The following is a 26,853-nucleotide window of genomic DNA, read 5'->3' on the forward strand; positions in this document are numbered from 1 at the left end:
ACCAGATGCCGGGGAGCGAACTGCTGTGCTCTCTGCACTGTCCTTTGAAACATTTCCCGGTGTCGCTGGCTGTTCCGTTGCTTGGCCTCGGGTGTGTGTTTGCCCGTGAGGGGTGCGGAGGACCCGCAGTGTACATGTGAGCCCTTGCCGTGCTTCCAGAGGGGGGGGGCCTTGGTGGGGAGCCGCGTCTGGGCGTGTCACCCCGGCCGCCCCAGCTGTCACACCACTGCTCACCAGCATCTGTTTGCTTGTGAGGGGCCTCCCGGAGCCCCTCCCGGCCTCCGCCCTCAGCCGTGTTCCTCCTTCCGGTGTGCTCCCTGTAAGCGACCTTGATTTTCCTGGCAAATGCTCTGATTTTCCTGAGGATTCTGAAAACCACAGTGAAATGTGGTCACCGTCTGCTTCCGGGCAGGGTGGACCCTGGGACCGGGCCCTGCCCGCCGCCCGCCATCCCGGCCCTGCCCAGCTCTGCCCGGGCCTCCCTCCCGTCCTCTGTTTGTTTGTGTTTGTCTGGCTGGGGGGGGGCCTGCCCGGCGGGTCTTCAGGACATATCTGGGCTCTGTGCTCAGGGATCACATTTTATTTTTGCTTTTTGGGTCACACCCGGCGGTGCTCAGGGTCACTCCTGGCTCTGCACACAGGAATTACTCCTGGAGGTGCTCAGGGGACCCTATGGGATGCTGGGGATCGAACCCAGGTTGGTCGTGTTCAAGGCAAACACCCTCCTCACTGGACTGTCGCTTCAGCCCTCAGGGCTCACTTTTAACAGTGCTCATGGGACTCCATCTGGTGACGGGGACCCAGCCCGGGTCCTCTATGTACCGGGCCTTACAGCCGCTGGGCCATCTCTCCGGCTCCTTGTGCTTTTGTTCTGGGGCGTCGTGGGGTGTCCCGGGCTGCGATGGTTCCGTGCTTGGGACTCGCTGCTGGCAGTGCTCAGGGCACCCAGCGACGCCTCCTGCACGAGAGCCGGTGCTCTGCTTCCTTTGCTCTTCCTCCAGCCCCGCCCCGAGGGTCCCCCCCAGAGGCTTCTCAGGAAACAGCCCCCCCGGGACCACTCTCCTACTGTGCAGTGAAGTTAAAACTGGAGCACCAAAACTCAGCTGGATGGCGTCGAGCGGCGGCTTGGGAAATTGTGTGTGTGGGGCCAGAGAGATGAAACGGCGGGCAGGGCACCCGCCCCGCACGCGGGGGACCCAGGTTCAGTCCCCGCCACATACAGGCACATGGTGCCCGCGGCGTGGCCAGGAGTGAGCCCTGAGCAGCGTCAGTGTGGCCCCAGGCAAGACAGAAAGGGGAAAAGGCCCCTGAGGTGTGTATCTGTATAATGGCCCCTGATCTGCCGTCCCTTTGATGTGTCTATATACACGTACGTGATTTCTGGCTTGTTCAGTCCCTTTTTTGCTTTTCTTGGAGCCACACTGGGCAGTGCTCAGGGCTTACTCCTGGCTCCGTGCTCATGGATCACTCCTGGCGGGCCTTGGGGGCACCTGCATGGTGCCAGGATTTGAACCAGGGGCCAGGCAAGCGCCGGAAGTCCTGAGCTGTGTCCCTCCCCCGCCCCCCCCCCCCACGGCACTGCTTTCACCCTGCGTGTTCCGGCCCCAGACACGGGGGCGTCCGGACGCTGCCTCCCCTCACCCGCTCTGCCCACAGCGGCCCCCGAAGGGTCTCACTCCGCCCAGTTCTGCTTCCCCGGACGTTATGTTCAGGAGGGGCCACACCCACCCAGCCACGTGCTTCAGGGACAGTCACTATGGGGGCTTCGATGTCACCATCAGTCACTGCTTGGGCCCTTTCTGGGCCTGATGCCCTCATCCAGCTTCCAGCTGAGTAACGGGTGTGTGTGTGGGGTGTGTGTGTGTGTGTGTGTGTGTGTGTGTCTGGGCCTGATGCCCTCATCCAGCTGAGCTACTGGTGTGTGTGTGCGTGCGCGTGTGTGTGAGTAACGGTGTGTGTGTGTGTGTGTGTGTGTGTGTGTGTGTGTGTGTGTGTGTGTGTGTGTCTGGGCCTGATGCCCTAATCCAGCTGAGTTACTGGTGTGTGTGTGCGTGCGCGTGTGTGTAACGGTGTGTGTGTGTGTGTGTGTGTGTGTGTGTGTGTATGTGTCTGGACCTGATGCCCTCATCCAGCTGAGTAACAGGTGTGCATACGTGCATGTGTGTGAGTAACAGTGTGTGTATGTGTGCGTGCGTGTGTGTGTGTGTGTGTGTCTGTGTGTGCTCGCGCGCGTGTGTAGGGGGATGAAACGTCACTTGCACGGGTTCAGATCTCCCCTGGGAGTTGGAGGGGGGTCCGCAGTCCCAGATGCCCTTGGCTTCACCTTCCACATGCCTGCCCCCCTCCCCCAATTCCTCCCTGGTCCTGTGGTCCCCTCCTCCGCCCCCCCCTTAGAGAGGGCCCAGCCAGCTCCTGGCAGGGCTGCCACTTCCAGCTCAGTCTGTCCTTGTCGTTATGCCCGTCACATCCCTTCCCTCCTGCAGCCGCTGCCGCTCTCTGGCTCTGGGCTCCCCGGCCCCTGGGCTTCCTCCTGCCTCCACACCCTGCCCGCTCCCGGGCTCCTTCCTCTGCGGTTTCCGCAGCTTGGAGGGGCGCTCCAGCCCGGGGGCGCGCGCCCCGAGAGTCTATGCAAGCGGGCTCGAACGCATCCGAGATAACCCCGGGCTGTGTGTGTGTGTGTGTGTGCGTGTGAGTGTGTGTGTATCTGTGTCTGTGTGTGTGTGTGGCCCCGGGTCTGATCCCGGGCACCATGGTGGGCACCGCGGCGGGGGGGCCGTGTCGGGAGGGGACAGAAAGTGGGGCAGAGTCACAGACGTAGCCTCCCCTCCTCCCTTCCTCCTTCCTCTTCCTCTTCCCACTGGCCTTCTCCGTCCTTTCTTCAGGAGCGGGGCTGCGTTTGGGGACAGAGCGAGGGGCGTGTGCCCTGAGCAGGCTGCGTGAGAGGCTGTGCTCGAGGTGGTCCGGGAAGCCGCTGCCTGGACCATCTCACCACCTCCTGGCTCCCAACCTCATCACTGGCGACGCCTGTTTGACTTGTGGGGGGACATGGGCCCCGGTTAGGGATGGAGGGGGGACGGGGCCCCCCCGGAGCTCAGCATCTCGGGGAGAGCACAGGAGGGACACAGGAAGGGAGCCAGGGCTCCCGGAATCCAGCAGAGTCCAGTGCGGAGGTGGCCCCCGGCCAGCTTGGGGATAAACACACAGGAGGGGGTGGGGAGGGGGGGACAGGAACTCAGGACACGGCGGGGGAACTTGGCCCGGGCTGTCTGGATCTGTCCCTGCCAGGCCCAGATGGCCAGGCCGAGTGGGTGGGGCCAGACCCTCGACCTAGAACCTGGGGGGCGGGGTTGAATCTGGGCGCTTGAAAGGAATTCCTTGGGACAGGAGCTTGCTAGGAATGAGCCCGAGAGGCGGCTCCTGGCATCCCAGCCATTGTGGCTGGGACGCTACAGGGGCGGTGTGTGCCGGGGGCGATGTTGGCAGGGCAGCCCCCGCCCCCACCGCGGGGGTCGCCGGAGTCTCAGACAGGCCCCCAGGAGCCCCCGCCGGCGCCCCGCCCGCCTCTCACGCTGTGGCCCCAGCCCCTTGGTTTTCGCCTGTGGAATGTGTTTTATTGAAAATTCCAGACGACTGACCAGCCTCCGCAGAGCGTTCGTTCTTTGATTTTAGTCTCCTTTTCTTTTGAAGTGGCTGCGCACACTTGTGGGCCCTCGCTGGCTTTTTTCATCTCGTTTGTGGGAAGAATAATGGAGGCCCAGAGAGATAGCACAGCGGGGAGGGCGTTTGCCTAACACGAGGCCGACCCGGGTTCGATCCCCAGCATCCCGTATGGTCCCCTGAGCACCATCAGGAGTGATTCCTGAGTGCAGAGCCAGGAGTAAGGCCTGAGCATCGCTGGGTGTGGCCTCAATATAATAATGATGATGATGATGATGATGGTGATGATGATGATGATGATGATGGTGATGATGATGATGATGATGATGATGGTGATGATGATGGTGATGATGATGATGATGATGATGATGATGGTGATGATGATGATGATGATGATGGTGATGATGATGATGATGATGATGGCTGAGACCGGAGAGATGGCGCCTTCTCTTGTCTTGCCTGCGACCTTAGTCCCCAGCTCCACATGGTTTAGTCCTCTGCCCTCTGCAGTGACTCCCTGAGCACAGCCAAGCGTGGCCCCCAAATCAAGAAGGGAAAAGGAGGTTCTTCTCTCCTGAGAGTTACAAGGAGCTCCCCCCCACCCTTTTCTTCCTGCCTGCTGCTGGCATGTGTCCAGGGCCTGAGCACGGTTCTTTGTTTATTTTCGTTCTGGAAGGCTGATTCCCTTTGTCTGGGTTTCATCTGTGCCGAGGCGCGTGGGGCCGGCTTCTGTGGGGAGAGGTGGCAGCATCTCCCGCAGGCTGGGCCGGGGCACCCCCGCCCCTCCCGGGCCCTGGAGATGGCATTTCCTGTCGCGGGCCGTCCTGGGATGCCAGAACCCAGTGACATCACCCCCAACTCCCAAAGAACTGCTTATTATCTTTTCTTTTTCCCCCGCCCTGAGAGAACAATTCCTCTTTCTCGAAAGCTCCGGCCGCCTTTCGGGGACACACACTTGCCTGGTGTCCAGCGGGGAGATGTTCTGCCTTTGTCTTTTTTTTTTTTTCCTTTTGGGTCACACCCAGCGATGCTCAGGGGTTCCTCCTGGCTCTGCACTCAGGAATCACTCCTGACAGTGCTCGGGGGACCCTGTGGGATGCTGGGAATCGAACCCAGGTCGGCCTCCTGCAAGGAAACACCCTCCCCGTTGTGCTGTCGCTCTGGCCCCTCACGGGAGAGCAGGGGTGTTGATCTACTCCGCAGTGGGCCCTGGCACTGTGTCCAACGCAGGGCTGGGAGGGGAAGGAGGGTCCTCCCTTTGCCCTCGTGGGGAGAGTTCCGGAAACGCCGCGAGAGCCAGTCTGGGGAGTGCGGAGGAGGCAGTCGGCGGGTCGAGACTAAGAGCTAAGAGGCACACGGCTTCCTTTTGGGGTGATTTAAAATTGTGCGGCCAAGGAGATGGTCAGGGAGCTGGAGTATGTGGGTCCCTGGCATCGCCAGGTCCCCGTGTCTCTGGAGTAACCCCTAACCCCCCCCCCCACACACACACCCAAAATCAGTTGTGAAGGTGGTTGCAAAATTAAGTCACAAGATAGAATTTTTTGACTGTATTGAAGAAATCACGAAATTGGTGGGGGCTGGAGTGATAGTCCAGCGGGGAGGGCGTTTGTCTTGCATGCGGCCGACCCGGGTTCAATCCCCAACATCTCATAGGGTCCCCCAGCAATGCTAGGAGTGATTCCTGAGTGCAGAGCCAGGAGCAACCCCTGAGCATCTCTGGGTTTGACCCAAAATGTGGAAGGAAGGGAGGGAGGGAGGAAGGGAGGGAGGGAGGGAGGGAGGGAGGGAGGGAGGGAGGGAGGGAGGGAGGGAGGGAGGGAGGGAGGGAGGAAGGGAGGAAGGAAGGAAGGAAGGAAGGAAGGAAGGAAGGAAGGAAGGAAGGAAGGAAGGAAGGAAGGAAGGAAGGAAGGAAGGAAGGAATCACTGAATTATCCAGTTAGGTGAGGGAACCGTGCGCCCTGCAGACTGTATCAGAGCATTCAGGCGTCCGCCGAGGAGGGGCCTGTAGGCCTCGAGGCGGCTGTTGTTGAAGCTAAAGTTTCACTTTGTTTTAAACCAGTTTTTTGTCAGGGATGGAACTCGGGATCTCATCTGCGGCTTAGATTCTTCCGGATCCGTAGACACAGTTCCAGACCTAAAGTTTTATTTTTATTTGTTTGTTTGTTTACTTACTCGCAAGGATGGGGGGTAGACCCAGTGGTGCTCAGGAAGTGCTCCTGGCTCAGTGCTCAGAGGTCACCTGCTGCCGTGCTTGGGGATCATGTGGTCTGGGGCTCAAGCCTGGGCGTCCCTCGTGTGAGGCGGGAGCTCCAGCCTCTGAGCCCCCGGGCCCCCGGGAGACAGTCGTGAAGGGGGTCCTGGCTGGTTATTTCTTAGTTTCTTTCTTCTGGCTTGGGGGGCCACAGCCAGCAGTGCTCAGGGCCTGCTCCTGGCTCTGTGCTCAGGAGTCACTCCGGGTGGGGCTGGGGCGGGGGCGCTAGGGGATGCCCGTGTTCCAACTGGGGCCGGGTGCAGGCGAGGCCAACGCCCTCCCCGCGGCGCTGTGCCCGCCAGCTCAGCTCACGGACTTGAAACTCTTTCAGCCCCCAGGCCCGGGGCGGGGGCGGGGGTGGGTGATGCGTTTTCTCCCGCGTCCAGCGCGGCCGCTGACCATCCCGTGTTCCTCCCGCAGCACTTTCACGACGGCCGGAAGGCCCAGCAGCACATCGAGACCTGCTGGAAACAGCTCGAGGCCGTAAGTGAGACCCCCGGGAGGCGACCCCCAGTGTGGGCAGCCCAGCACGGCCCAGGGGGCCTCAGGGAGCCTCTGGGCTGGCCTGGCTCTCCCGCGGCGAGTTCTGAGCTGGTCCCCCTCCCCCCTCCTTCTCCCGCCCCCAACTCTCCCCCCTCCCCTCCCCTCCCTCTCTCCCTCTCCCCTTCCCTCCCACCCCCCTCCCCTGCTCCCCTCTCCCTCTGCTTGGCCACACCTGGCAGTGCTCAGGGCTCACTCCTGGCGGGGCTCAGAGGATCCTGTGAGGTGCCAAGGATCGAACCCAGGCTGGCCGCATGGAAGGCGAGAGCCTGCCCCTCTACCCCGTTTCTCCAGGACCCCCCTTGTTTGTTTATTTTTTCTGATGGCCAGCAGTGCTCAGGGCTCTGTGCTCAGGGCTCGGTCCTGGCAGGGCTACCCCGGCAGGCCATGTGCACGGCCAGTTGCCTTCACCTCCGTGCTCACTCTCCGGCCCCTCCCTGCTCTTTCCCAAGCCTCGGGAGCACTGCGCAGGGAGGACAGGCTTTAGGGGAGGGAGCACTACAAGGGAGCATGGGCTGGATGGGGAGGGAGCACTGCGCGGGGAGCACGGACTGGAGGGGAAGAGCACCGTGCGGTGGGGATGGGCTGGAGGGGAGGGAGCACCTTGCAGGGAGCACGGGCCTGAGGGGGGAGGAGCACCACACAAGGAGCACGGGCTGGAGGGGAGGAGCCCCCGTCCGTCACGGCCACCCTGACACCTCCCTCCCGCAGAGTAAGCGGCGGTTCGAGCGGGACTGCAAGGAGGCTGACCGCGCCCAGCAGCACTTTGAGAAGATGGACGCCGACATCAACGTGACCAAGGCGGACGTGGAGAAGGTCAGTGGTGCCTCCGCTCGGGCCCTTTCCACGGTGGGTCCCGGCTCAGGGGCCAGGAGGAGCCAGCATGGAGTGGGGGGCCCGGGGTGACCCTGGGGGTCTCACCCGGCGTCATCTCCACCGGGGGTTCGCGGCGTCGAGAGGGTGGGCCGCGTCCTCTGTGGCTCCGGCGGGATGTTCTTACTTACGACAGTCCCGGATGTGGTCAGCAGCAGCAGTGTCCAGGCAGCCGGCCCCCCCAGCCCTGCCCGCCTGCCCGGGGAAAGCTCTGTGTTTCCAGGGGCTTCGTTCCCTCTCGCCAGACTGACCTGGACATGCATCTCCGCGAGTGGCTCCATTCCCTGCCCCCTCCCGCGCTGCCCCCCGTGGAAGGGCCACCCAAGTCCTCAGCCAGGGGCCACCCGACATGCAGTCTCACCTCTGACCTGGTCTTGGAGGCCGGGAGACTTTCCCTGGCCGGGGAGGCCCCTGTGACTGGCCGTTCACTCATCAGTCGCTCTCATGCATAACAAGTCCCCCAGTTTCTTCGTGTTTTAATGTTCCTCTTGGTCTGTTTAGAACCACACCCTGCGGTGCTCAGGGCTCATTCCTGGGCTCAGGGGCCGGCTGGGTGCTGGGGGCTGACCCCGACAGGGCCCCGCCTGCTGCACCATCTCTCCAGTCTCTCCAGCCTTTTCTGGAGGAAAGAAGGTGTGTGCAGTCTGTAGTGCCAGCAGTGAGTGACACAGACGCCACCAGCTCTCCTGGACCCCAGTGGAGGGGTGGAACCTCCCTGGAGCTGGAGCAGTAGCACGGCGGGAGGGCGTGGGCCTTGCACTCGGCACACCCGGGTCTGATCCCCGGCATCCCAGAGGGTCCCCTGAGCACTGCCAGGAGTAATTTCTGAGTGCAGAGCCCAGGAATAAGCCCCCGGCATTGCAGGGTGGGACCCCCATATAGGGAAAAAAAATAGTCATAGTGTCATGAATTTTCTTCTGACTTTGTTTTTTCAGTTCAGTAGGAGGTGCTTAGAAACTCAGTCCCGGGGGGCCGGGCGACAGCACAGCGGGGAGGGTGTTTGCCTTACACAAGGTCGACCCGGGTTCGATTCCCAGCATCCCATATGGTCCCCCGAGCACCACCAGGGGTAATTCCTGAGTGCAGAGCCAGGAGTGACCCCTGTGCATCACTGGGTGTGACGCAAAAAGCAAACAACAACAACAACACAACTCAGTCCGGGGGTTGGAGCTGTAATGCAGCAGGGAGAGCGCTTGCCTTTCACGCGGCCGGCCCGGGTTCGAGAGGGTGCCCCGAGCACTGCCAGGAGTGATTCCTGTGCACAGAGCCAGGAGTAAGGCCTGAGCATCACCGGGTGTGACAAAACAACAGACAGACGAACCCTCCGTCCCTGTGGCGTGTGCGTGGCCCGCCTTAGGCCAGCGTGGCTCTGCTTCTGTGTTTGGGGGATTTGGATTTTGTTTCGTTTATGTTTGCTTGGGGGGGCCACACTGGCGTGCTCGGGGCTTACTCCCGGCTCCCCGCCCCGGGGTCGCTCCCGGTGAACTCGGAGTCCAATGGGGTGCGGGGGGCAGGGCCTGGGTTGGCCCCGTCCCCGCTCCCCGTGTCAGACCCGGTTCTTCCTGCGGCTGTGCTGGGCGCGTCTCCTCCCCCGGGGCCGAGTGGGGTCCCTGTGCTGATAGAGGGGTCTCCGCCGCGGGGGCCGGGGGCCTGGCCACTGCTCCTGGCTCTGCTCGGGAGTGACCCCTGGTGGCCGTGGGGCCCCGGTGATGCGGGGGGTGTGAACCGGCAGCTGGGCCCCAGCTGTCCCGGTCCCCGAGGCAGCCCCCGGCCCAGTGCTCCGGCTTCTGTGCGTGCCACCGGGCGCTCTCGGTTCCCCAAACGGACCGTGATGCCGCTGCCGCCCGGCCCGTGTCTGGAGACGCAGTCTCGCTTCTCGTTCTTCCGTGTGATTTCCCGCTTTGGCCCGGAGAGCCCCGGAACCTAACCGAGCTGCCCCACCCCGTCTCCACGGGCGATTAGATTAGCCCTTTGGGCCAGAAATCCCTCCCGGCCTTCTCCAGCGCTCAGCTCACCCGGGGCTCAGCCCTGGCACAGGCCCGCCAGGAAGCCGGGCGGGTGGACGCCCCCGGGGCTGAGCCCAGGCCCCCTGACTTCCTGCTTGTCTCTGAAAGGCCAAAGTCCCCCTCATGCCCGGGGCCATTGAGAGCCCCAGGCCCAGTCGGGGCCCCACCAGCAGCCCCCCCCCGAGCACTGACCTGGGAGCACTGTCCAGTGTGGGCCCTCCCTGCAGCTTAAAGGTCCCAGGTGAGCATTAGACTCACTTTGTACGGCCTCTGTTCAGACCACTCCTCCGGCCGGTCGGAGCGTGGCGTGACGGCTGAGTGTGTGTGTGCGCGTCTGCCAGTGCATATGTGAGCACAGCTCTGTGTGAGCGTGTGCGTGTGTGTGTCTCTGGGAGTGTGTGGGAGTGCATATGTGAGCATATCTGTGTGTGTCAGTGAGTGTGTGTGTCAGTGTGCGTGTTTGTCCTTGAGTGTGTCTCTGTGTATGAGTGTGTATGTGAGTGTGTCTGTGTATGTGTGTCTCTGAGCGTGTGTGTCTATATGGGTAAGTATGTCTGTGTGAGTGTGTGTGTCTCTGAGTGTGTGTATCTGCATGGGTGTGTGTGTGAGTGTGTGTCTCTGTGTGTGAGAGTCTATGTGGGTGTGGGTGTAGGTGTGTGTGTGTGTGTGTGTGTGTGTCTGTGTGCATGTGTGGGTGTGTGGGAGGCCCCGCTGGCCAAGGTCAGCAGCCCTTACTCACAGAGGGTGCGTTACCCTGCGTGCCCTGGCGGGTGTGCGTGTGCGTGCGTGTGGGCGTGTGGGCGTGTGCTGAAGGCCGGGTGCGGTTGTGGCCGGGAATCCTCGAGTGTTTGTCAGTAGACGTGGGCAGCGGTGGCCTCGAACCCAGGGAAGCCTGGAGCCAGGCGAGGCTCAGGGCTGGACATGAGGCCAGGTCCTCCCCGCAGGGGAGTCTGCCCCTGCCCCGGGGTCCCCGGGCCATGTGGGGCGCCACCAAGTGTGCGGCCCGGCATCACAGCGGCAGGGAGGAGGGGGGTTATCCTAACTTTGCAAATCCGTCTAGTTCGTGCTTTCTCCTCCCTCCAGGGGAGGGGAGGGGCGGGGAGGGGAGGGGAGGGTCTGCTGCTGTGATCGTGGAGTCCCCGGCCAGGGAGCGTGGAGAAATCAAACCATATATGGCTTGCTCGAGGCAGGATCTCTCACTGAAAATAGCCCGGGCCAGGAGAGACCCCAGGTGGTGGGGTACATGCCCAGCACGTTTGACTCTGACCCCCGGTAGCCCGTGTCTTGGCCCCCGACACCCACCCCTAAGCCAGTCAGACCCCGTCAGCACCTGCGGCTGGACTCAGCCAGAAGTGACCCCAGGATCTTACTGGTTTGGGGACCACAGCGGGCAGTGCAGGGGTCACCTGGGGGATGGTGTGGGTGTGGGTACTCGGGATCGAACCCAGGTCGGCCACGTGCCTTCCCACTGGACTCTCTCTGGCCTGCAATAACCTCATCTTTTTTATTTTATTTTATTTTTTATTTTTTATTTTTCTTTCTTTTTGGGTCACACGCGGCGATGCTCAGGGATTCCTCCTGGCTCTGCACTGAGGAATCACTCCTGACAGTGCTCGGGGGACCCTATGGGATGCCAGGGATCAAACCTGGGTCGGACACGTGGAAGGCAAACGCCCTCCCCGCTGTGCTGTCGCTCCGGCCCCTCCATAGCCTCATCTTAACCAAACTCAATGAAGTTTTATACATGCGTGGAGCCATTTGCCCCCCGACCACAAGAGAGCCTTCCTTTTTTCCCCTTTTTAAAGTTTTTGAAAAGAGGCTTCTTCTGGGGCCCAGAGGCTCCCGCGGACCCTCTCCGGAGCCCAATGGTTGGCCCAAAGTAACTGTTGATTGGGGGGGCCACACCTGGTGGTGCTCAGGGAGCACTCAGAGCTCGGGAACACTCCTGGGTGGGCTCGGGGGCCCGATGCGATGCCGGGAGTTGAACCCAGCTTGACCACGCCGGGCACGCGCCACACCCCCGAGGGAGCCCGGCTCTTAGCTACCTGCCTCTCGTCAGCCTCTCTCGGCCTCTTTCCGTCCCCCCCGGGCTGGGACACTCGCCCTGGCCTCGGCGAAGTGTGGCCACGCAAGCCCAGCTCGTCTGTTTATTTCTCTTGCTGTTGCGGCACGGCGGGGCCCTGTCCGCCGGCCGCCCTGACGGCTCCTGGCTCCCTGATTCGCTTCCTTCGTGGTTCCTGCCCCCACCCCTCAGGGGACAGTGCTCCTCGGGGGACTGTCCCAGTTCAGAGCTCAGGTCTCTCCCGGTGCTGCTGGGGCGGACCCCGGGTCTCCCACGTGAGAAAGCTGCGCTCAGCCCTCGGGACGCCTCCCTGGGCCCCCTGCGCCCCTACTCCTGGCTCTGAATTCAGCGCCACTCCCCGAGGGCGCGGGAGACCGTGTGGGTGCTGGGGTCTGAACCCCGGTCAGCCGCGTGCAAGGCCACCCCTCCCCGAGCACCAGCGCTCAGCCCAGCCCCTTACCCTACACTGCCGAGGTAATCGGTGCAATCCTTAGTGTGAATTGTTGGTACCTTCTCCCTCCCTCTCTTTCTATCCCTCCATCCTTCCTTCCCTCCCTACTTTTCCTTCCTTCCTTCCTTCCCTCCTTCCTTTCTTCCCTCCCTTCTTCCTTCCTTAATTTCTTCCCTCCCTACTTTCCTTCCTTCTCTCCTTCCTTCCTTTCTTCCCGCCCTTCTTCCTTCCTTCATTTTTTTCCTCCCTACTTTCCTTCCTTCCCTCCTTCCTTCCTTCTCTCCCTCCTTCTTCCTTCCTTCCTTCCTTCCTTCCTTCCTTCCTTCCTTCCTTCCTTCCTTCCTTCCTTCCTCCCTCCCTCCCTCCCTCCTTCCCTCCAGTCCTTGCCCATTATCCGTGGCTTGCTCTGTTGGGGTGCAGGACCCAGACACCCCCTTGCCTCACACACCCTACGTCGGGGGTCATGCTGTTCCCTTTCTCCCTGACTCTTGAGTTCTGCTCACGTGCCCCCGACGGCGCTTCCTCGACATTCCGGCGACAGAGACCCCGGAGCCCGCTGCAGCTTGAGGCTGTGCCCCGGAGTGATCGTGTGCGGCCCCCGGGAGGAGGCAGAGAAACAAAACTCTCGTCTTGCGCGCTCAGAGCTTGCAGCGCGGGGCCGGGAGGGAAGAAAGGTTATCAAAATGAATGGAATGTGAACTAATATTCCCGAACAGAGGGCGCAGTGTCTGGGGGGCCCCATCAGCCGCTGCCTGCGTGTCGGGCACTGAATAATCCCCTTTCTCCGGCCCCGCGTCTTTCCTCCCCTGTGACCGTCGGCACTTACATAATTTCTCGGCAGAATGGGGAATTGTTGCCGAGTGCCAGCGCCTGCAGGCAGAGGCGTCCGCGGGTTCAAGCTCTATTTTTAAAACTCCGTCATCGATTTCATTGATTCCTTCCTTCCTCGATCTCCCTTCCCTTCCCCGCAACCTCGCCGCCAGGACAGCTGCTCGCTAGGAAACCGTTAGCCCGCCCCCACTGTCCCCCGCACCCACCCCTCCGGCGCGCCGACCCCGGCCTTGCTCCCCGCTCCGAGACGTTTACTAATTTGGCTCCGCTGCAACTTGTATTCTGTAATTTGATTTGGGAAACGTTTCTCTGATTCCCTCTCCAAATCTAATTGAATTAAAGTCCTGCCCCTGGCATTTGTGTTTTCTAAGGGCAGGGTGTGTGTGTGTGTGTGTTTGTGTGTGTGTGTGTGTGTGTGTGTGTGTGTGTGTGTGTGTGTGTGTGTGTTTGCTTTCCCTTTCTCGGTGGTGCTGTGGCTTCTGGAAATATCTGCCCTCGAACATCGTTAGTTTTTGCATTCTTCACAGAATGTCGTGCAAGAGGGGACTCCGAGCCACTCATTCTATTACGTAGAATTCTAAGAAGTGAGCGAGTGTTGGGGCCGGAGAGAGCACAGCAGGGAGGCGTTTGCCTTGCACGCAGCCGACTCGGGTTTGATCCCCAGCGTCCCTCATACCCAATGCCCTGCTGGGGGGAATCCCTGAGCATAGGCAGATGTGGCTTTGCTCAAGCACAGAAAGAGAAAGGAAAGAAAGAAAGAAAGAAAGAAAGAAAGAAAGAAAGAAAGAAAGAAAGAAAGAAAGAAAGAAAGAAAGAAAGAAAGAAAGAAAGAAAGAAAGAAAGAAAGAAAGAAAGAAAGAAAGAAAGAAAGAAAGAGGGGCTGGGAGAGATAGCACAGCGGGTAGGGCGTTTGCCTTGCACGCGGCCGACCCGGGTTCAAATCCCAGCATCCCATAGGGTCCCCTGAGCACTGCCAGGAGTAATTCCTGAGTGCAGAGCCAGGAGGAACCCCTGTGCATCGCCAGGTGTGACCCAAAAAGCAAAAAAAAAAAAAAAAGAAAGAAAGACAGACAGACAAAGGATACAATTTCATGGTTTCCTTGGGATGGAGCAGAGGTCTGATACCTTGCCTGCAACAATATTTCAACCTCAGGGTGGACATGGCCCTGCGCACAGAGCTAAGAGCGGCCCCCAGCCCCGGCAGGTACGGCCCAGTCAGTTAGTAACGCTTATGCCGCTGTGGAAAGGTAGTAAAGGGTTAAGGCGCTCGCCTCGCCTGCAGCTATGGACAGTGGTTTGAATCCCGGGGTGACCCCTGGGCCCTGCCAGTTGGGGCCCCAGAAGAAATAAATGGTTGGAGAAGTAGAGCAGGGGTGAAGACCCTTGTGTTGCATGTGTCTGCGCAGAGGAAGACGGGCCCTTACACACAGCTGGCCCGGGTTCCAGCCCCAGCACCCGGAGGGCAGGGTCCTGAGCACAGAGCCGGGAGTCTCCCTGAAGCACCCCTGGGTATGGCCCCCACCCACCCACCCACCCACCCACCCAGCGCGTACACACACACACACATACACACACTCACTCTCACTCTCTCTCTCTCTCATCCCTTGTTCTCCTTAGCTCTGATTAACTTTATCTTTTGTTTGTTTGTTTGTTTTTCTTTTTGGGTCACATCCGGCGATGCACAGGGGTTACTCCTGGTTCATGCACTCAGGAATCACCCCTGGCGGTGCTCAGGGGACCATATGGGATGCTGGGATTTGAACCCGGGTTGGCTGCATGCAAGGCCCTCCCCGCTGTGCTATCACTCCAGCCCCTTTTTTGTTTGTTTCTTTATTTTGTTTTGTTTGGGGGCCACACCTGGCATCCCTGCTGGCCCCTGGCTCCGCGCTCAGGAATCACTCCTGGCGGTGCTCCGGGAACCCTGTGGGATGCCCGGGACGGAACCTGGGTCAGCGGCAGGCATGCAAGGCGAGCGCCCGCCCCGCCGTGCCCCGGCTCAAACCCCTGTTAACTCTCTGGAGAAGAGGCTCGGGGTCCGAGGTGCATTTCCGGCGGGCAGGCCTGCAGGCCAGGCCCCAGAACCCTGGTCGAGTTGATGACCCGCCTGGGTAGAAGTGCAGCCGGTGGCTGAGCCGGCGCGTTAGAGACCGCGGCGGGCCAGGCTGGGGGGGGGGCGTCCTGTTCTCCGGGTCTCCAGCTGTGCTGCAGAGCAAAGCATTTTTTTACCATGTGGGGAAGCAGCCTCGGAGGACGCCTCCTCCACGCGCTTGGACGTATAAGGAGTTGGCTGAAGCCGCGTCTCTCGCCCCCGCCCCCCCTACCCCCCCACCGCTCTGCTGGGGCAACACCCGCTTAACACCGCCAGCACCTCCGTCTTCCCCGAGTCTGTCCCATGGGAAAACGTCCGCGAGTTTTCTGAGGGAGGGTTCGCCCGGGCGCGTCAGAAGAAGCAAGCGGCTCCTGTGCAGAGAGGAAGTGGGGAGTGGGGAGGCAGGAAATGCGTTTTTGCAACGGCGGCCTGATCTTTCCGTTTTGAAATGTTTCGTGTTGACCACAGGGAAACATGGTTGAGAAGCGGAGAGACGGATGCAGAACGCGCCTTTTGTCCACCGGCCCTGGGCCGGCCTGGCCCGGGGGGCTGGATAAGAGAACAGCCCCAGGGCCAGAGAGCACTGTGCATGGAGCACTAGCCTTGCACACGACTGACTGTTCCCGGCACCCCATATGGTCCTTTGCGCCTGCCGGGAGTGATCCTGAGCCCTTGTGCGGCCCCAGATCCAGGCCACGTGCAAGGCGGGACCCCGTGCCGCCTCTCGCCCGGGTCAGGGTTTGGGGAGGGTGTGTGTGTGTGTCTCAAAAGGGGCACGGAAAGTGTGTGTATCCTGGGGAGGCATGTGGGTGCGGAGGCGGGAGGGGGCCTTCGCTTTAGCTCCTGAGAGCAGAGTCACTGGCAGACGCCCGCCCAGAGCGACAGTACAGCAGGGAGGACGGCCCATTACACGCAGCTGACCCGGGTTCCATCCCCAGCACCCTGTGGGGTTCCCTGAGCACCAAGCCAGGAGTCAGCCCTGAGCACTGCCGGATGTGGCCCCCAAACAAAACAGAAAAGCGAAACCCCCAAAACCTCCAGCTAACAGACCTCTGTGTTGGTGTGCACAGCAGCAGAATGAAGCGAGGGGCTGAGCAGCAGGACAGCGGGGAGGGCGTTGGCTTCACGTACCCCCGGCACCTCATCTGCCCCCCAACCCCGGCCAGGAGTAAGCCCTGAGCACCACCAGGTTGGCCCAGAAAACTAAATCAGGGGGAAACAGGGGGACCTAGTGAAGGGTAAATCCTGCCCATACACAGATCTGAAAGTGGGCAAGATAGGGGCTGGAGCCATAGCACGGCGGGGAGGGCGTTTGCCTTGCACACGGCCGACCGGGTTCGATTCCCAGCATCCCATAGGGTCCTCTGAGCACCGCCAGGGGTAATTCCTGAGTGTTAGAGCCAGGAGTAACCCCTGTGCATCGCTGATGTGACCCAAAAAGAAAAAAAAAAGTGAGCAAAATAATAGGAATAATAATATATTGTAGGGTCAGAGCGGGAAGGGCGTTTGCCTTGCACGCGACCAAGGCAGGTTGATCCCCGGCATCCCATAGGGTCCCCCGAGCCCCACCAGGAGTGAGCCCTGAGCGCAGAGCCAGGAGGAACCCCTGAGCATCGCCAGGTGTGACCCAAAAAGCCCCCCCCCAAAAAATTAACTAAAAGTATGTTGAATAGATGTGCTCGTATGAGCGCATAGTAAAAGGATCGTTGTGTATATTTGTGTGTGTGGCTTTGAGCCCTTGGCGCTGACCCTGCTTTACTGGGGGTTCCAGCTGACGCTCCGTTTCTGGGGACTGAGGGTGGACACACCCAGTAGTTCTACTCCCAGCCCTGTGCTCAGGGTCACTCCTGGAGGTGCTCGGGGGCCCATGTGCAGTGCCAGGGGTCAGACTGGAGGAGCGCTCATGCAGGGCGCAGACGTCCAGGCCAGCGTGAGCCCCGAATCACGACTCTTTCCATGGAATACTTTAGTTTACACCGATGGCAAATACTCCAGCTTATTTTGAGTTTTTCCCTTGGGCCAAGCCCAGGTCTCTCGTCCCTTACGAAGGTGTGTGCCTTACACCGAGCCGCATTCCCCAGCCAGGAGCATAGTCGTAGTCCCCAGAAGGAACCTCAGATCTGGGTTCTCCATCTACTTTTGGTATGACACCAGGCACTTAACTTCCCCTATGATCCTGTTTTCTGTTCTGTCAAAAAAGCATAAAATCCTCCCCTCAAGGGCTGCTTGGGACGTGGTAAGTGATGTGTGTGAGACAGTGACCTACTTCCAAGCTGAAACGGATGGGCTGGCGCTGTGATTGACAGCTGTTCTGCTTGTCTGATTGGCTAGCACTGTGATTGACAGCTGTATGCAGCCTGTCTGATGGGCTGGCGCTGTGATTGACAGCTGTTCTGCTTGCCTGATTGGCTAGCACTGTGATTGACAGCTGTATGCGGCCTGACTGATGGCTGGTGCTGTAATTGACACCTGTATCTGCCTGTCATATGGGCTGGCTCTGTGATTGACAGCTGTGTCTGCCTGTCTGATGGGCTGTTGCTGTGATCGACAGCTGTGTCTGCCTGTCAGATGGGCTGTTGCTGTGATTGACACCTGTGTCTGCCTGTCAGATGGGATGTTGCTGTGATTGATGCCTGTTCACTGCCTGTCTAATGGGCTGTTGCTGTGGTTGACACCTGTGTCTGCCTGTCAGATGGGATGTTGCTGTGATTAACGCCTGTTCACTGCCTGTCAGATGGGCTGGCGCTGTGATTGACAGCTGTGTCTGCCTGTAGTATCTTTCTCCTCGGATGTTTCTGGCTCCTGCCTCGGCAGTGCTTTCCCTTCGCCCTCTGATGGGCCAGCTGGGGACACTCTGCACGTGCCCTGTGTCCTAGGGGCCATCCCGCAAGGCCGCTGACGGCAGACTGTGCGCGGAGTGAGGATGGGTGCGGAATACCTGTGCATGGGGGAGACTGCCCTGGTCAGCAGGTAACCGAGGGACCAGGCGACAGGGACCGCTGGGCGTGAGAGCGGGTGCCGGAGGCCTGGCCGAGGGGCCATGTGGCCAGTCAGGCCTGGCCGAGGGGCCGTGGGTGGTGCTTCTCCGGGATTCCCAGCTCCTCACTGTCCCTCCTTCCTGCTCTCCCTCCCGCAGGCCCGGGGCGAGGGACCCCTTCTCCTTTCTCGGCCTGCGTGCCCTGGGCGGTCTCTCGCTCCCCTGGGAGTGCCCAGCTGGGCCGGGACTCCGTGCCCCCCGCCCCCCGTGTGCAGATGTGCAGCCCATCGTCCCCCACGGTCTTGTCCTTCTGTCTCCGTGTTTCACTCCTCGTCGAGACGGTCCTGCTTCACCTTTGTCATCTCGGTGGTATTGCAGGCCACAGCCTGGGGGGGCTGGGGGGGCGGCCTTGGCCCGGCGTCACTGCACTGCCCTGGGCACGGCGCCCACGGATGCTGCAGATTCCACCCGCCTGAGTCACATCACCCACCCGAAGTGCAGGTCCTGGGTTTTTCCCAGATGTGGTCAGGGCTTGCATCCTGGTGGCCGTGGGGGAACATGTCGGGTGGGGGGGCTCGAGCCTGGTGGCCCCCGTGCAGGGCAAGCACCCTCTCCGCTGTCCTGTCTCTCCTGCCCCCACAAAGGACAGAGTTTTCAGCTTGATCAATGGCAGTGGGAGAACACATGACTGAATAGATCTCGGTACCAGCACAACGGGGAGGGGTCTGCCTGCACGCCGCCAACCCGGGTTCGATTCCTCCGCCCCTCTTGGAGAGCCCGGCAAGCTACCAAGAGTATTTCACCCGCACGGCAGAGCCTGGCAAGCTCCCCGGGGTGTATTCGATATGCCAAAAACAGTCACAAGAAGTCACGATGGAGACGTTACTGGTACCCGCTCGAGCAAATCAACGAGCAGCGGGACGACAGTGCTACGGTGCAGTGCTACTCCTACATTAAAAAAGAAAAAAGTACAAATTGTTTATTGTTGTTTGGGGGCCACACCTGGCGGTGCTCAGGGATCCCTCCTGGCGGGCTAAGGGGATGGTGGGGGGCCGGGGTCAAGACCAGCCCCTTGCTCGGCGAGCCCCTTGCCTGCCGTACTAGCTCCCGACCCCCACTTTTCATCCTTGATTCACTCTGCCCTGGTTCCTGGGTGCCTGTCCCCTCCCCGACTTCTTATTTTTTTCCAGAAGGTTCTTCTGGTTCTTTTCAAGTAGCTTCATCTGGTGTATCATCATTTTCTTGTGATTTCTGCTGATTTTCAGAGTTTTCTTTCCATGCTCCTTTTTCCTACTTTCATGCACGTTGTTCTTTTAGGTCAAGCTCTTGCCCTGTGGCATCGCCGTGGGTGGTCTCGCCCGTCTTCCTGCGCGTTGCTGGTTAGAATACTCTGCTTTCTACTGCACGGCCCTTGGCGGGGCGGGGGGCGGGGGTGTTTCTTCGGAAATCGCATAGGAGCAGAGTCGTGGGGGGCTGCCCCCAGCAAGCTCTGAGCTGTGCCTCAGCCAGACAAGCTGGGGCTCAGTTGTGCGTTCCTTTCTACCCGCCCGAAGGACCTGGCCATCAGGGGCTCGTGGCCCCTGGTCTGTGGTAAACACAGGTTCAGAGAGCCTCACCCCACCCAGGCCCATTTTCCGAGAGCTAAGAGCCCTCCCCTGCTGTTTGCTCGCTTTCCCAGCCTCCAGAGAGAGACAGGAACTCTGAGCTTGATCTGGAGCACGGTGCTCTCATGCACTGAGCACTGAGCTTGATCTGGACAACGGTGCTCTCATGCAGTGAACACCGAGCTTGATTTGGATGATGGTGCTCTCATGCAGTGAACACCGAGCTTGATTTGGATGATGGTGCTCTCATGCAGTGAACACTGAGCTTGATCTAGAGCACGGTGCTCTCATGCAGTGAACATTAGGCTTGATTTGGACCACGGTGCTCTCATGCAGTGAACACTGAGCTTTAATTTGGAGCATGGTGCCCTCATGCAGTGGACACTGAGCTTGGTTTGGAGGGAAGGTATGCTCTCATACCTTCCCTCGCTGACTGTATATATTGAGTAATACGGGGAAGAGTTTTTGTCCTGAGCAGCCCTGGTTGGCATCCTCCGTGTGGGGCCAGGGGACACACATGCTTGGTCTCTGGGGGCCCCAGATTCGATTCCTGCACTGCGCAACCAGGCGTGACCCCAGCTCACACAAAGTAAAACCAAAAGCGCAGGCTGGCCGCTCCCCTGCCCCCCAAGAACTTCCTCAGAACTGGCCGCCATCGCTATCGCTTCTCCCCGGGGGTTGTAGTCTGACTCATGTTCTGCCCTCCCTCGGACACACTGACCTTCTCCACAGCTGCCTGTGTGAAGGGCTCATGCCCGGCAGTGCTCAGGGCTGACTCCTGGCTCAGTGCTCAGGGGTCACTGCAGGGGGGTTCGGGGACCGTATGGGGTGCCGGGGATTGAACCCGGGTCGGCCGTGTGTGAGACCGCGCCCTGCCCACTGGACTCGCTCTGCTCCCCTTGTCCATTTGCTCCTGGTAATGACTCCAGCACCACAGAGCTCGGAGCCCCGGCACACGGGCTGGTGTGTCCCGCTGAGGCCGAAGGAGCCCCTGTGTGTGTCCTGTCGGGGGGGACGGGACTTGGGGCTTTGGGGCGGGGACGCTGGGACATGCCCGAGTGTCGCCCAGAGGCCTGGGCACCCGCACCCGCCCCGGTGGTTCTCAGCCTGCAGGGCGTGAGGGTGTGGTACCGCCCAGGCCCTCGCCTCCTGGGGATTCTCTGGGCCACTCTGCGTCCCCCTCCAGGGCCATACCTGGCCAGACTCGGGGATCTCCAGGGCTGTGCCCAGTGACTCTCGGGGCACCCTGTGGTTCCCGGGATTGACATGCCAGGCCTGCACCCTAACCATTGCACTCTCTTCGTGGCCCTGGGAGTATATTTGTTAAGAGGACAAAGTGCAGAGAGAGAGAGAGACAGAGGGAGAGAGAGAGGGAGGGAGAAAGGGAGAGAGAGGGAGGGAGAGAATCCATTCACACTGTAACGGACAGTTCTGTGGGTGTTGGAAACCGGGGAAGGGGCCGCGCCTTGGAGACCGTGGTCTGCGTCTCAGCGCGTCCTGTGCTCCTCGTGCGTCTGTCGTGCGTCTGTTTGCTCCTCTTTCCCTCGGAGTCTCAGCACTGGCGCCCCTCCCGGCAGACATGGCCACTCACCTTGAACAAATAAATAAAGCTCGACCTCTCGGGGGCCCAGCGGCCTCTCCTGCAGGCTGCGGAGCAAAGGCGTGGCCGGGCCGGGGGGCTCGTCAGCCCTTCCCGCCTCCTGGCCTGGCTCAGCCCAGGGCAGAGAGGGGCCGTCCAGCTCGGGCGAGAGGGCGTCCGACCGTTCAGAGCCTCAGGAAATTGCTGGCATGGCGGGAGCATCTTTCTCCGGTCCGCTTGGTTTCAAAGCTCTCTGCTGTGCGTCCCGGCCGCTCTCGGGCCCCATCAAAGACAGACTCATTGTTTTGGCAAGGCCCGGCCTGGGAGTCTCCAACAAAAACTCGCAGGCGCTCTGCCGGGAGGGGAATGTTGAAACGCATTCCTGGGCCGGCGGCGGAGAAGGAGGCGTTTGTGGGAAATGGAAACAATGCCGTTTGTCATCCGAGGGGCGCGCCGGGGGGCCCAGGCTCTCAGGGCCCCTTTGTCACCCGGGCCTCCCACGTGGCTGACCAGCGCCTTTACGACGCTCCTGACGCACGCAGGCAAACCGTCCCCTCGGCCCTGCCGTGCTCTGCACTTCACTCGGAGCCCCTCGCCTTTCCACATCCCTCTGGAAAGCGATTGAGCCCTTCATCCTGAAGTGGACTTTTTGCAAATAACATGATTTGCTCGGTTTTGGGGTTTGTTTTTTTTTGGTTTTGTTTTTTTTTTGGTTTTTTGTTTTTTGACTTTTTGGGTCACACCCGGCAATGCTCAGGGGTCACTCCTGGCTCTGCACTCAGGAATTACTCCTGGCAGTGCTCGGGGGACCCTAGGGGATGCTGGGAATCGAACCTGGTTCAGCCGTGTGCAAGGCAAACGCCCTCCCCGCTGTGCTGTCGCTTCAGCCTGTGATTTGCTGTTTTGAAAGGTTGTTTTGTTTTGTTTTGTTTTGTTTTTAACGATTGAACTTAGGAGCCAAAGAGGCATCACTGGGGGAGCAACGCGCTTGCCCTGCACGTAGCCAGCCCCGGGTTGATCCCGGGCTCCGAATAGGGTCCCCCGAGCACTGCCAGGAGTGAGTCCGAGCCCCGAGCCAGGGAGTAAGCCCGGACCCCCTGCCCACCCCCTCGCTCCCCACTTTTTCCCTAGACAGGCTGCACATTAGTGTGAGATGTGTTTAACCCACCACCTCCCGAGGCGACCGTTGCCAGCCACCATCATTGTAGCGAGTGTGTGAGCACTGTGTGCGTGCAGCTTCAGGGCTAGAGTGTGTCCATGGCGGAGCGTGTGGCAAGGTCCTGGGTTCAAGCCCTGGCACCGCGTGGAGCTGCGGGCTCGGCCTGCGGGAAACACCGCCCCCCCGCCCCCCTCCCCCGGAACTCCAGCAGCCGACGTGCTTTCTGGGCTCCTCACAGGCCGCTGTTCCGTCTGGGGAGCTGTGAGCAGACTCGGGGCTCGGGGCCCGTCCCACGCCGCACTCCGCTCAGCTTCCTGGAACTTTCCAGTGAAGGGCCCCGGGGCGTCCCACTCCCCTCCGGGCTCTCTCCTTTCTGGCCCGGGGGTGAACTGAGCTGAGGCTTTTGCTTTCTGGACTGAATGCCCTGAGCCCGGGCAGGACCAGCAGCGAGGCCGTGCGGCTCAGTGGGCGGTGCAGCCGCCGCCTCAGATCCCAGCTCTGGCCCCTCTGGTCCCTGGGGCACCTACGAAGGAGGCGAATGTGGCTCTAAGACGGGGACTGGAGCCCGAGCACAGAGGGGAGGGCGCCGGCCTTGACCGTGGCCGGCCCGGGTTTTGTCTCCAGCACCCCCATACGGCCCCCCGAGCACTGCCAGGAAGGGTCCTGAGTGCAGAGCCCCTGGCGAGCCCTGGGCATCACCAGGGGTGGCCCCCAAAACAACAGCGACAAAAAACTAACCAACTATGCCGGGTGGGGGGGTCGGAGCAATAGTACAGCAGGAGGCGCTTGCCTTGACGCCGACCCAGGTTGGATCCTCGGCCCCCCCGCCCCGAGGGTCCCCGCCAGGAGGGATGCTGAGCACAGAGCCCGGAGTCAGCACTGAGCACCTGTTGGCTTTGCCCCCACCCACCCCCAGCCCAAAGGAAACCAACTGATGGCGGGTGAAACACCACCAGGGGACTTGGTGCCTGGTGTCACTCAGCCCTGGCGACTGAAGCCGTTTGAGGGAGCCCAGGGCCTGCGGACTCCGGTGACGGTGACACCGGGGACCTGCCCCCCCTCCAGAGCCCGGTGATCCCGTCTTGGGCTGGGATGCGACAGACCCCGCAGCCCAGCCCTTCCCCCGGGACTCACGTTGTCAGAGCTGCCCCGAGCCACAAAGATGGTAACCTGGTGTTTGCTTGCCTGGGGCTACCCCAGCGGTGCTCGGGGCTCTGTGCTCAGGGATCACTTCTGGATGTGCTCGGGGGGCCCTAGGGGGGTGCCGAGGATTGAACCCAGGTTGGCCGAGTGCAAGGCCAGCGCCCTGCCCGCTGTCCATCACTCCGGCCGTTTATTACCTGCTGCGATTTTTTTTTTCTTTTTGGGTCACACCCGACGATGCTCAGGGGTTACTCCTGGCTCTGCACTCAGGAATTACTCCTGGCGGTGCTTGGGGGACCCTATGGGATGCCGGGGATCGAACCCGGGTCGGCCGCATACAAGGCAGCTGCCCTCCCCACTGGGCTATCGATCCAGCTCCCCCCCCCCACTGTGATTTTAACCAACAGGAAAGACCCCCCTGAATCCCCCAAAATACCGTCAGCAGTCTTGTGTGTTGGGAGCCATCGTGGGTGATAAATATCCTGAGAGTCCTGGGTAGCTCTGTAGCACTGTCGTCCCGTTGCTCATCGATTTGCTCGAGCGGGCACCAGTAACGTCTCCATTGTGAAACTTGTTACTGTTTTTGGCATATCGAATACGCCACAGGTAGCTTGCTTGGGTGCTGATCAAAAATCAATAAATCTTCTTTTATTTGGGTTCTGTTGAGATGGTTCTTGATGAGAATTAGCCAGCCACGGGGGCCGGAAAGACATCACAGCAGCGGGGAGAGATAAGACAGGCATTTGCCTGGACCACGTCCAGCCCTGCTCGGCCCCCCATAAGGCCCCCCGTAAGGCCCCCCAGTCCCACCAGGAGCGATCCCTGAGTGCAGAGCCAGAGGGTAAATCCAGAGCACGGCCGGGCGTGACCCAAGACCCAGAAAAAGAATGAGCCCGCCATGCGGCCATGCAAACACGTCCGTGCTTAGGTTTTATTTATTTATTTATTTATTTATTTATTTATTTATTTATTTATTTATTTATTTATTTATGTATTCAAGGAGATCGCAGAGACTTAGCAGAGAAACCCCGCTCACACCCGGTCCATCTGACAGACCATGATCTGGGGCTTGTCTGTGTGTTACACTGTCCGGCAACCGGGGTCATTTTGGACTTTTCTGGAATATTTCTTGTAAGTCCTGTGACTCTGAATCAGGACAAGAAAACAGCCAGCCCCACCCTCACCCCCCACCCCAAAAACCTAAGCTCCCAAACCAGATCCTCCGAACTTCTCTCTGGCCAGAAGCAAGGCTCCCGTGCGCTGCTGTTCTCAGTGGGAGGCTGGGGATTTTAATCTGATTAAAGCAGCTTCTGGTCTGGCTTAGATAGGAAGAACTGTGCCTCCTTTGAATAATGGTTGTTATTTTTATTTTAGACTTTAACTATGAGCGCTCGAGAGGGCGGGGGAAGGTGATGGAAAATCAGCGTTTGAGACCTACGTTTAGCCTCAGATAGCGTGGGGGGAGGCCCGAAAGTGTGCACTCGCTGGTTCCTCCGAAGTTTTTTGAAAGTTTTGAAAGATATTAAAAGAACAAACAAGTAGGGGCTGGAGCGATAGCACAGCGGGGAGGGCGTTTGCCTTGCACACAGCCGACCTGGGTTCGATCCCCGGCATCCCATAGGGTCCCCCGAGTACCGCCAGGAGTGATTCCTGAGCGCAGAGCCCTGAACATTGCCGGGTGTGACCCAAAAAAAGAAAAAAAAAGGCAAAAGAAGAAAATTTCTGGACCCAGGGAACTGCAGTGTGGGATTTCCCTGATGAAGTTTCGGTGTTTTCCTTGATACCAGCTTAGAGCACGTTCCCTCAGCACTGCCCGATGTGGCCCAAAGAGCAAGCACCCCCCTCCCCCCCCAAAACAAAATCCACTAATGAGCCGTTGCTTCCTCGCCAGTTTTCCAGAAACATTCTTCAAATCTCATCATAAGACAAACAGACGGGGCCGGAGCGATAGCACAGCGGGGAGGGCGTTTGCCTTGCACGCGGCCGACCCGGGTTCGATTCCCAGCATCCCATATGGTCCCGCAAGCACTGCCAGGAGTAATTCCTGAGTGAAAAGCCAGGAGTAACCCCTGTGCATCGCTGGGTGTGACCCAAAAAGCAAAAAAAAAAAAAAAAAGACAAACAGACTCTTTCAGGACCCGCCAGGGGAGCAGGACGGAGTGGGCCCCACCTCCCCCGGGGACGTGGGAAGCCGTCTGTCGGGGGGCTGGCATGCCGGGGAGAGGGCAGAGGGGTCTCCGCCCCGCTCAGTAAGGAGGAGTCACGAGTCGGGTTCCGGCATGGCTCTGACTCTGCATAGAGACCCCCACGCTCCGCTCGGAGTGATCCCTGAGCACTGCCACGTGTGGCCCCCAAACAAAAATTGCATTTTGCAGGGCTGGAGTGACCGGACAGCAGGTGGGCACGTGCCTAGCCCAAGAGGGTCCCCCCGGCCCGCCGGCAGCGGCCCCGGGAGCAGAGCCCGCAGGAGGCCCCGAGCACGGCCGAGTGGGGCCCAAACAAAACAGAACAAAGGATTGTTTCTTCCTCGCTCCCGCCACCTGCGTGGCTGTGTGGGCATTGTGTGGGCATCCCACATACACGTGTGCAGTTGTGCCAACACACGTGTCCACATGCATGACGGCGTGCCAGCCTGTCTCGGGCCAGAGAGGTGGCGCCCAGCGGGAACAGTGGGGGGTCCCCAAGCACCGCGGGGAATATGACCCCTAGGCCTGCCGGAACACAGGTGACTCCTCTCCCGAGTGCTCTTTGTCTAGTGCTCTGTGTTGCTGCTGAGGAAAGCGACAGTCCAGGGAGTAGGGCGCTTCCCTTGCACACGGCCAACCCAGGTTCCATCCCCAGCACCCAAAGAGTCTCCTGAGCATCGCCAGGAGTGACCCCTGAACTCCGCCCAGGGTGGCCCCGAAAGCAGAAGCGGAGGAGAACAGCCCGGGGGGGTTCTGCGGGCTGGTCGGGTCAGCTGCACGGACTCGCCCGCCGGAATCTCCGGGACACCTGCTGGGCCTTCGGAAAGTGAAAGTGCCTCGTGGGGCGGGCGGGGAGCGGACGGAAGCTGGGGGGTCCTGGGCAGGGCTGCACTCGGGGGCCCCTTCTCCCGCCCCCCAGGCACAGCGGGAGCGGAAGCCCGAGCACTCGGGCAGGAAGGGGGGTGGCAGGCGCCCCAGAGGAAGGAAGGTGTCGCGGCTGAAGGGCCCCGGGTGGGGGAGGAAGTGGGTGGGTGTGATGGGCCGGGGGTCCTGACGTCCTCGGGAAGTGAGCCTGTAGGCGTGGGGGCAGCGGTGGGGTGGGAGTCGGGGGAGGCTCGGGCTTCCTGCTGAGGCCGAGGAGGGTGCTGGGCCCCGGAAGGAAGCTCGGGGACGGTTCTCCCCTCCAGGGCTGCAACCCAGAGCGGGCGGCAGAGCGTGGCTGGGGGGGGGCTTGTCTCCGGAGACAGAAAGGGGGGCTGCTCTGACGGTGCGTTTTCATCAGAACGTCTCAGTTTTCCCCAAAGTCCCTATTCTAAAGAAGTACCCGGTGAGGTCGAACAGGGCGGCGGGAGAGTCCCTGGGCAGAGGGGGCCGGCCCTTCCTGTCGCTGGTGGCCGAGGGGCCTTGGCCCGGCCACCAGGGGCCCAGCCTGATCTGCCACGAGC

General features: G+C 60.6%; 1 protein-coding gene across 13 annotated transcripts in view; it reads left to right on the top strand.

Annotated features, from left to right (window-relative positions):
- The window catches only part of FNBP1 (formin binding protein 1), a 127,028-nt gene that overhangs the window by 67,944 nt on the left and 32,231 nt on the right, over positions 1–26,853 (top strand). For all 13 annotated transcript variants that reach the window (XM_055130578.1, XM_055130491.1, XM_055130514.1 and 10 more), the window contains exons 5-6: positions 6,329–6,391; positions 7,160–7,264. In XM_055130578.1, the coding sequence (XP_054986553.1) occupies positions 6,329–6,391; positions 7,160–7,264 (168 nt within the window). The remainder of the gene's footprint in view (positions 1–6,328; positions 6,392–7,159; positions 7,265–26,853) is intronic.

Source organism: Sorex araneus, chromosome 1 (assembly GCF_027595985.1).
Source record: "Sorex araneus isolate mSorAra2 chromosome 1, mSorAra2.pri, whole genome shotgun sequence".
NCBI lineage: Eukaryota > Metazoa > Chordata > Mammalia > Eulipotyphla > Soricidae > Sorex > Sorex araneus.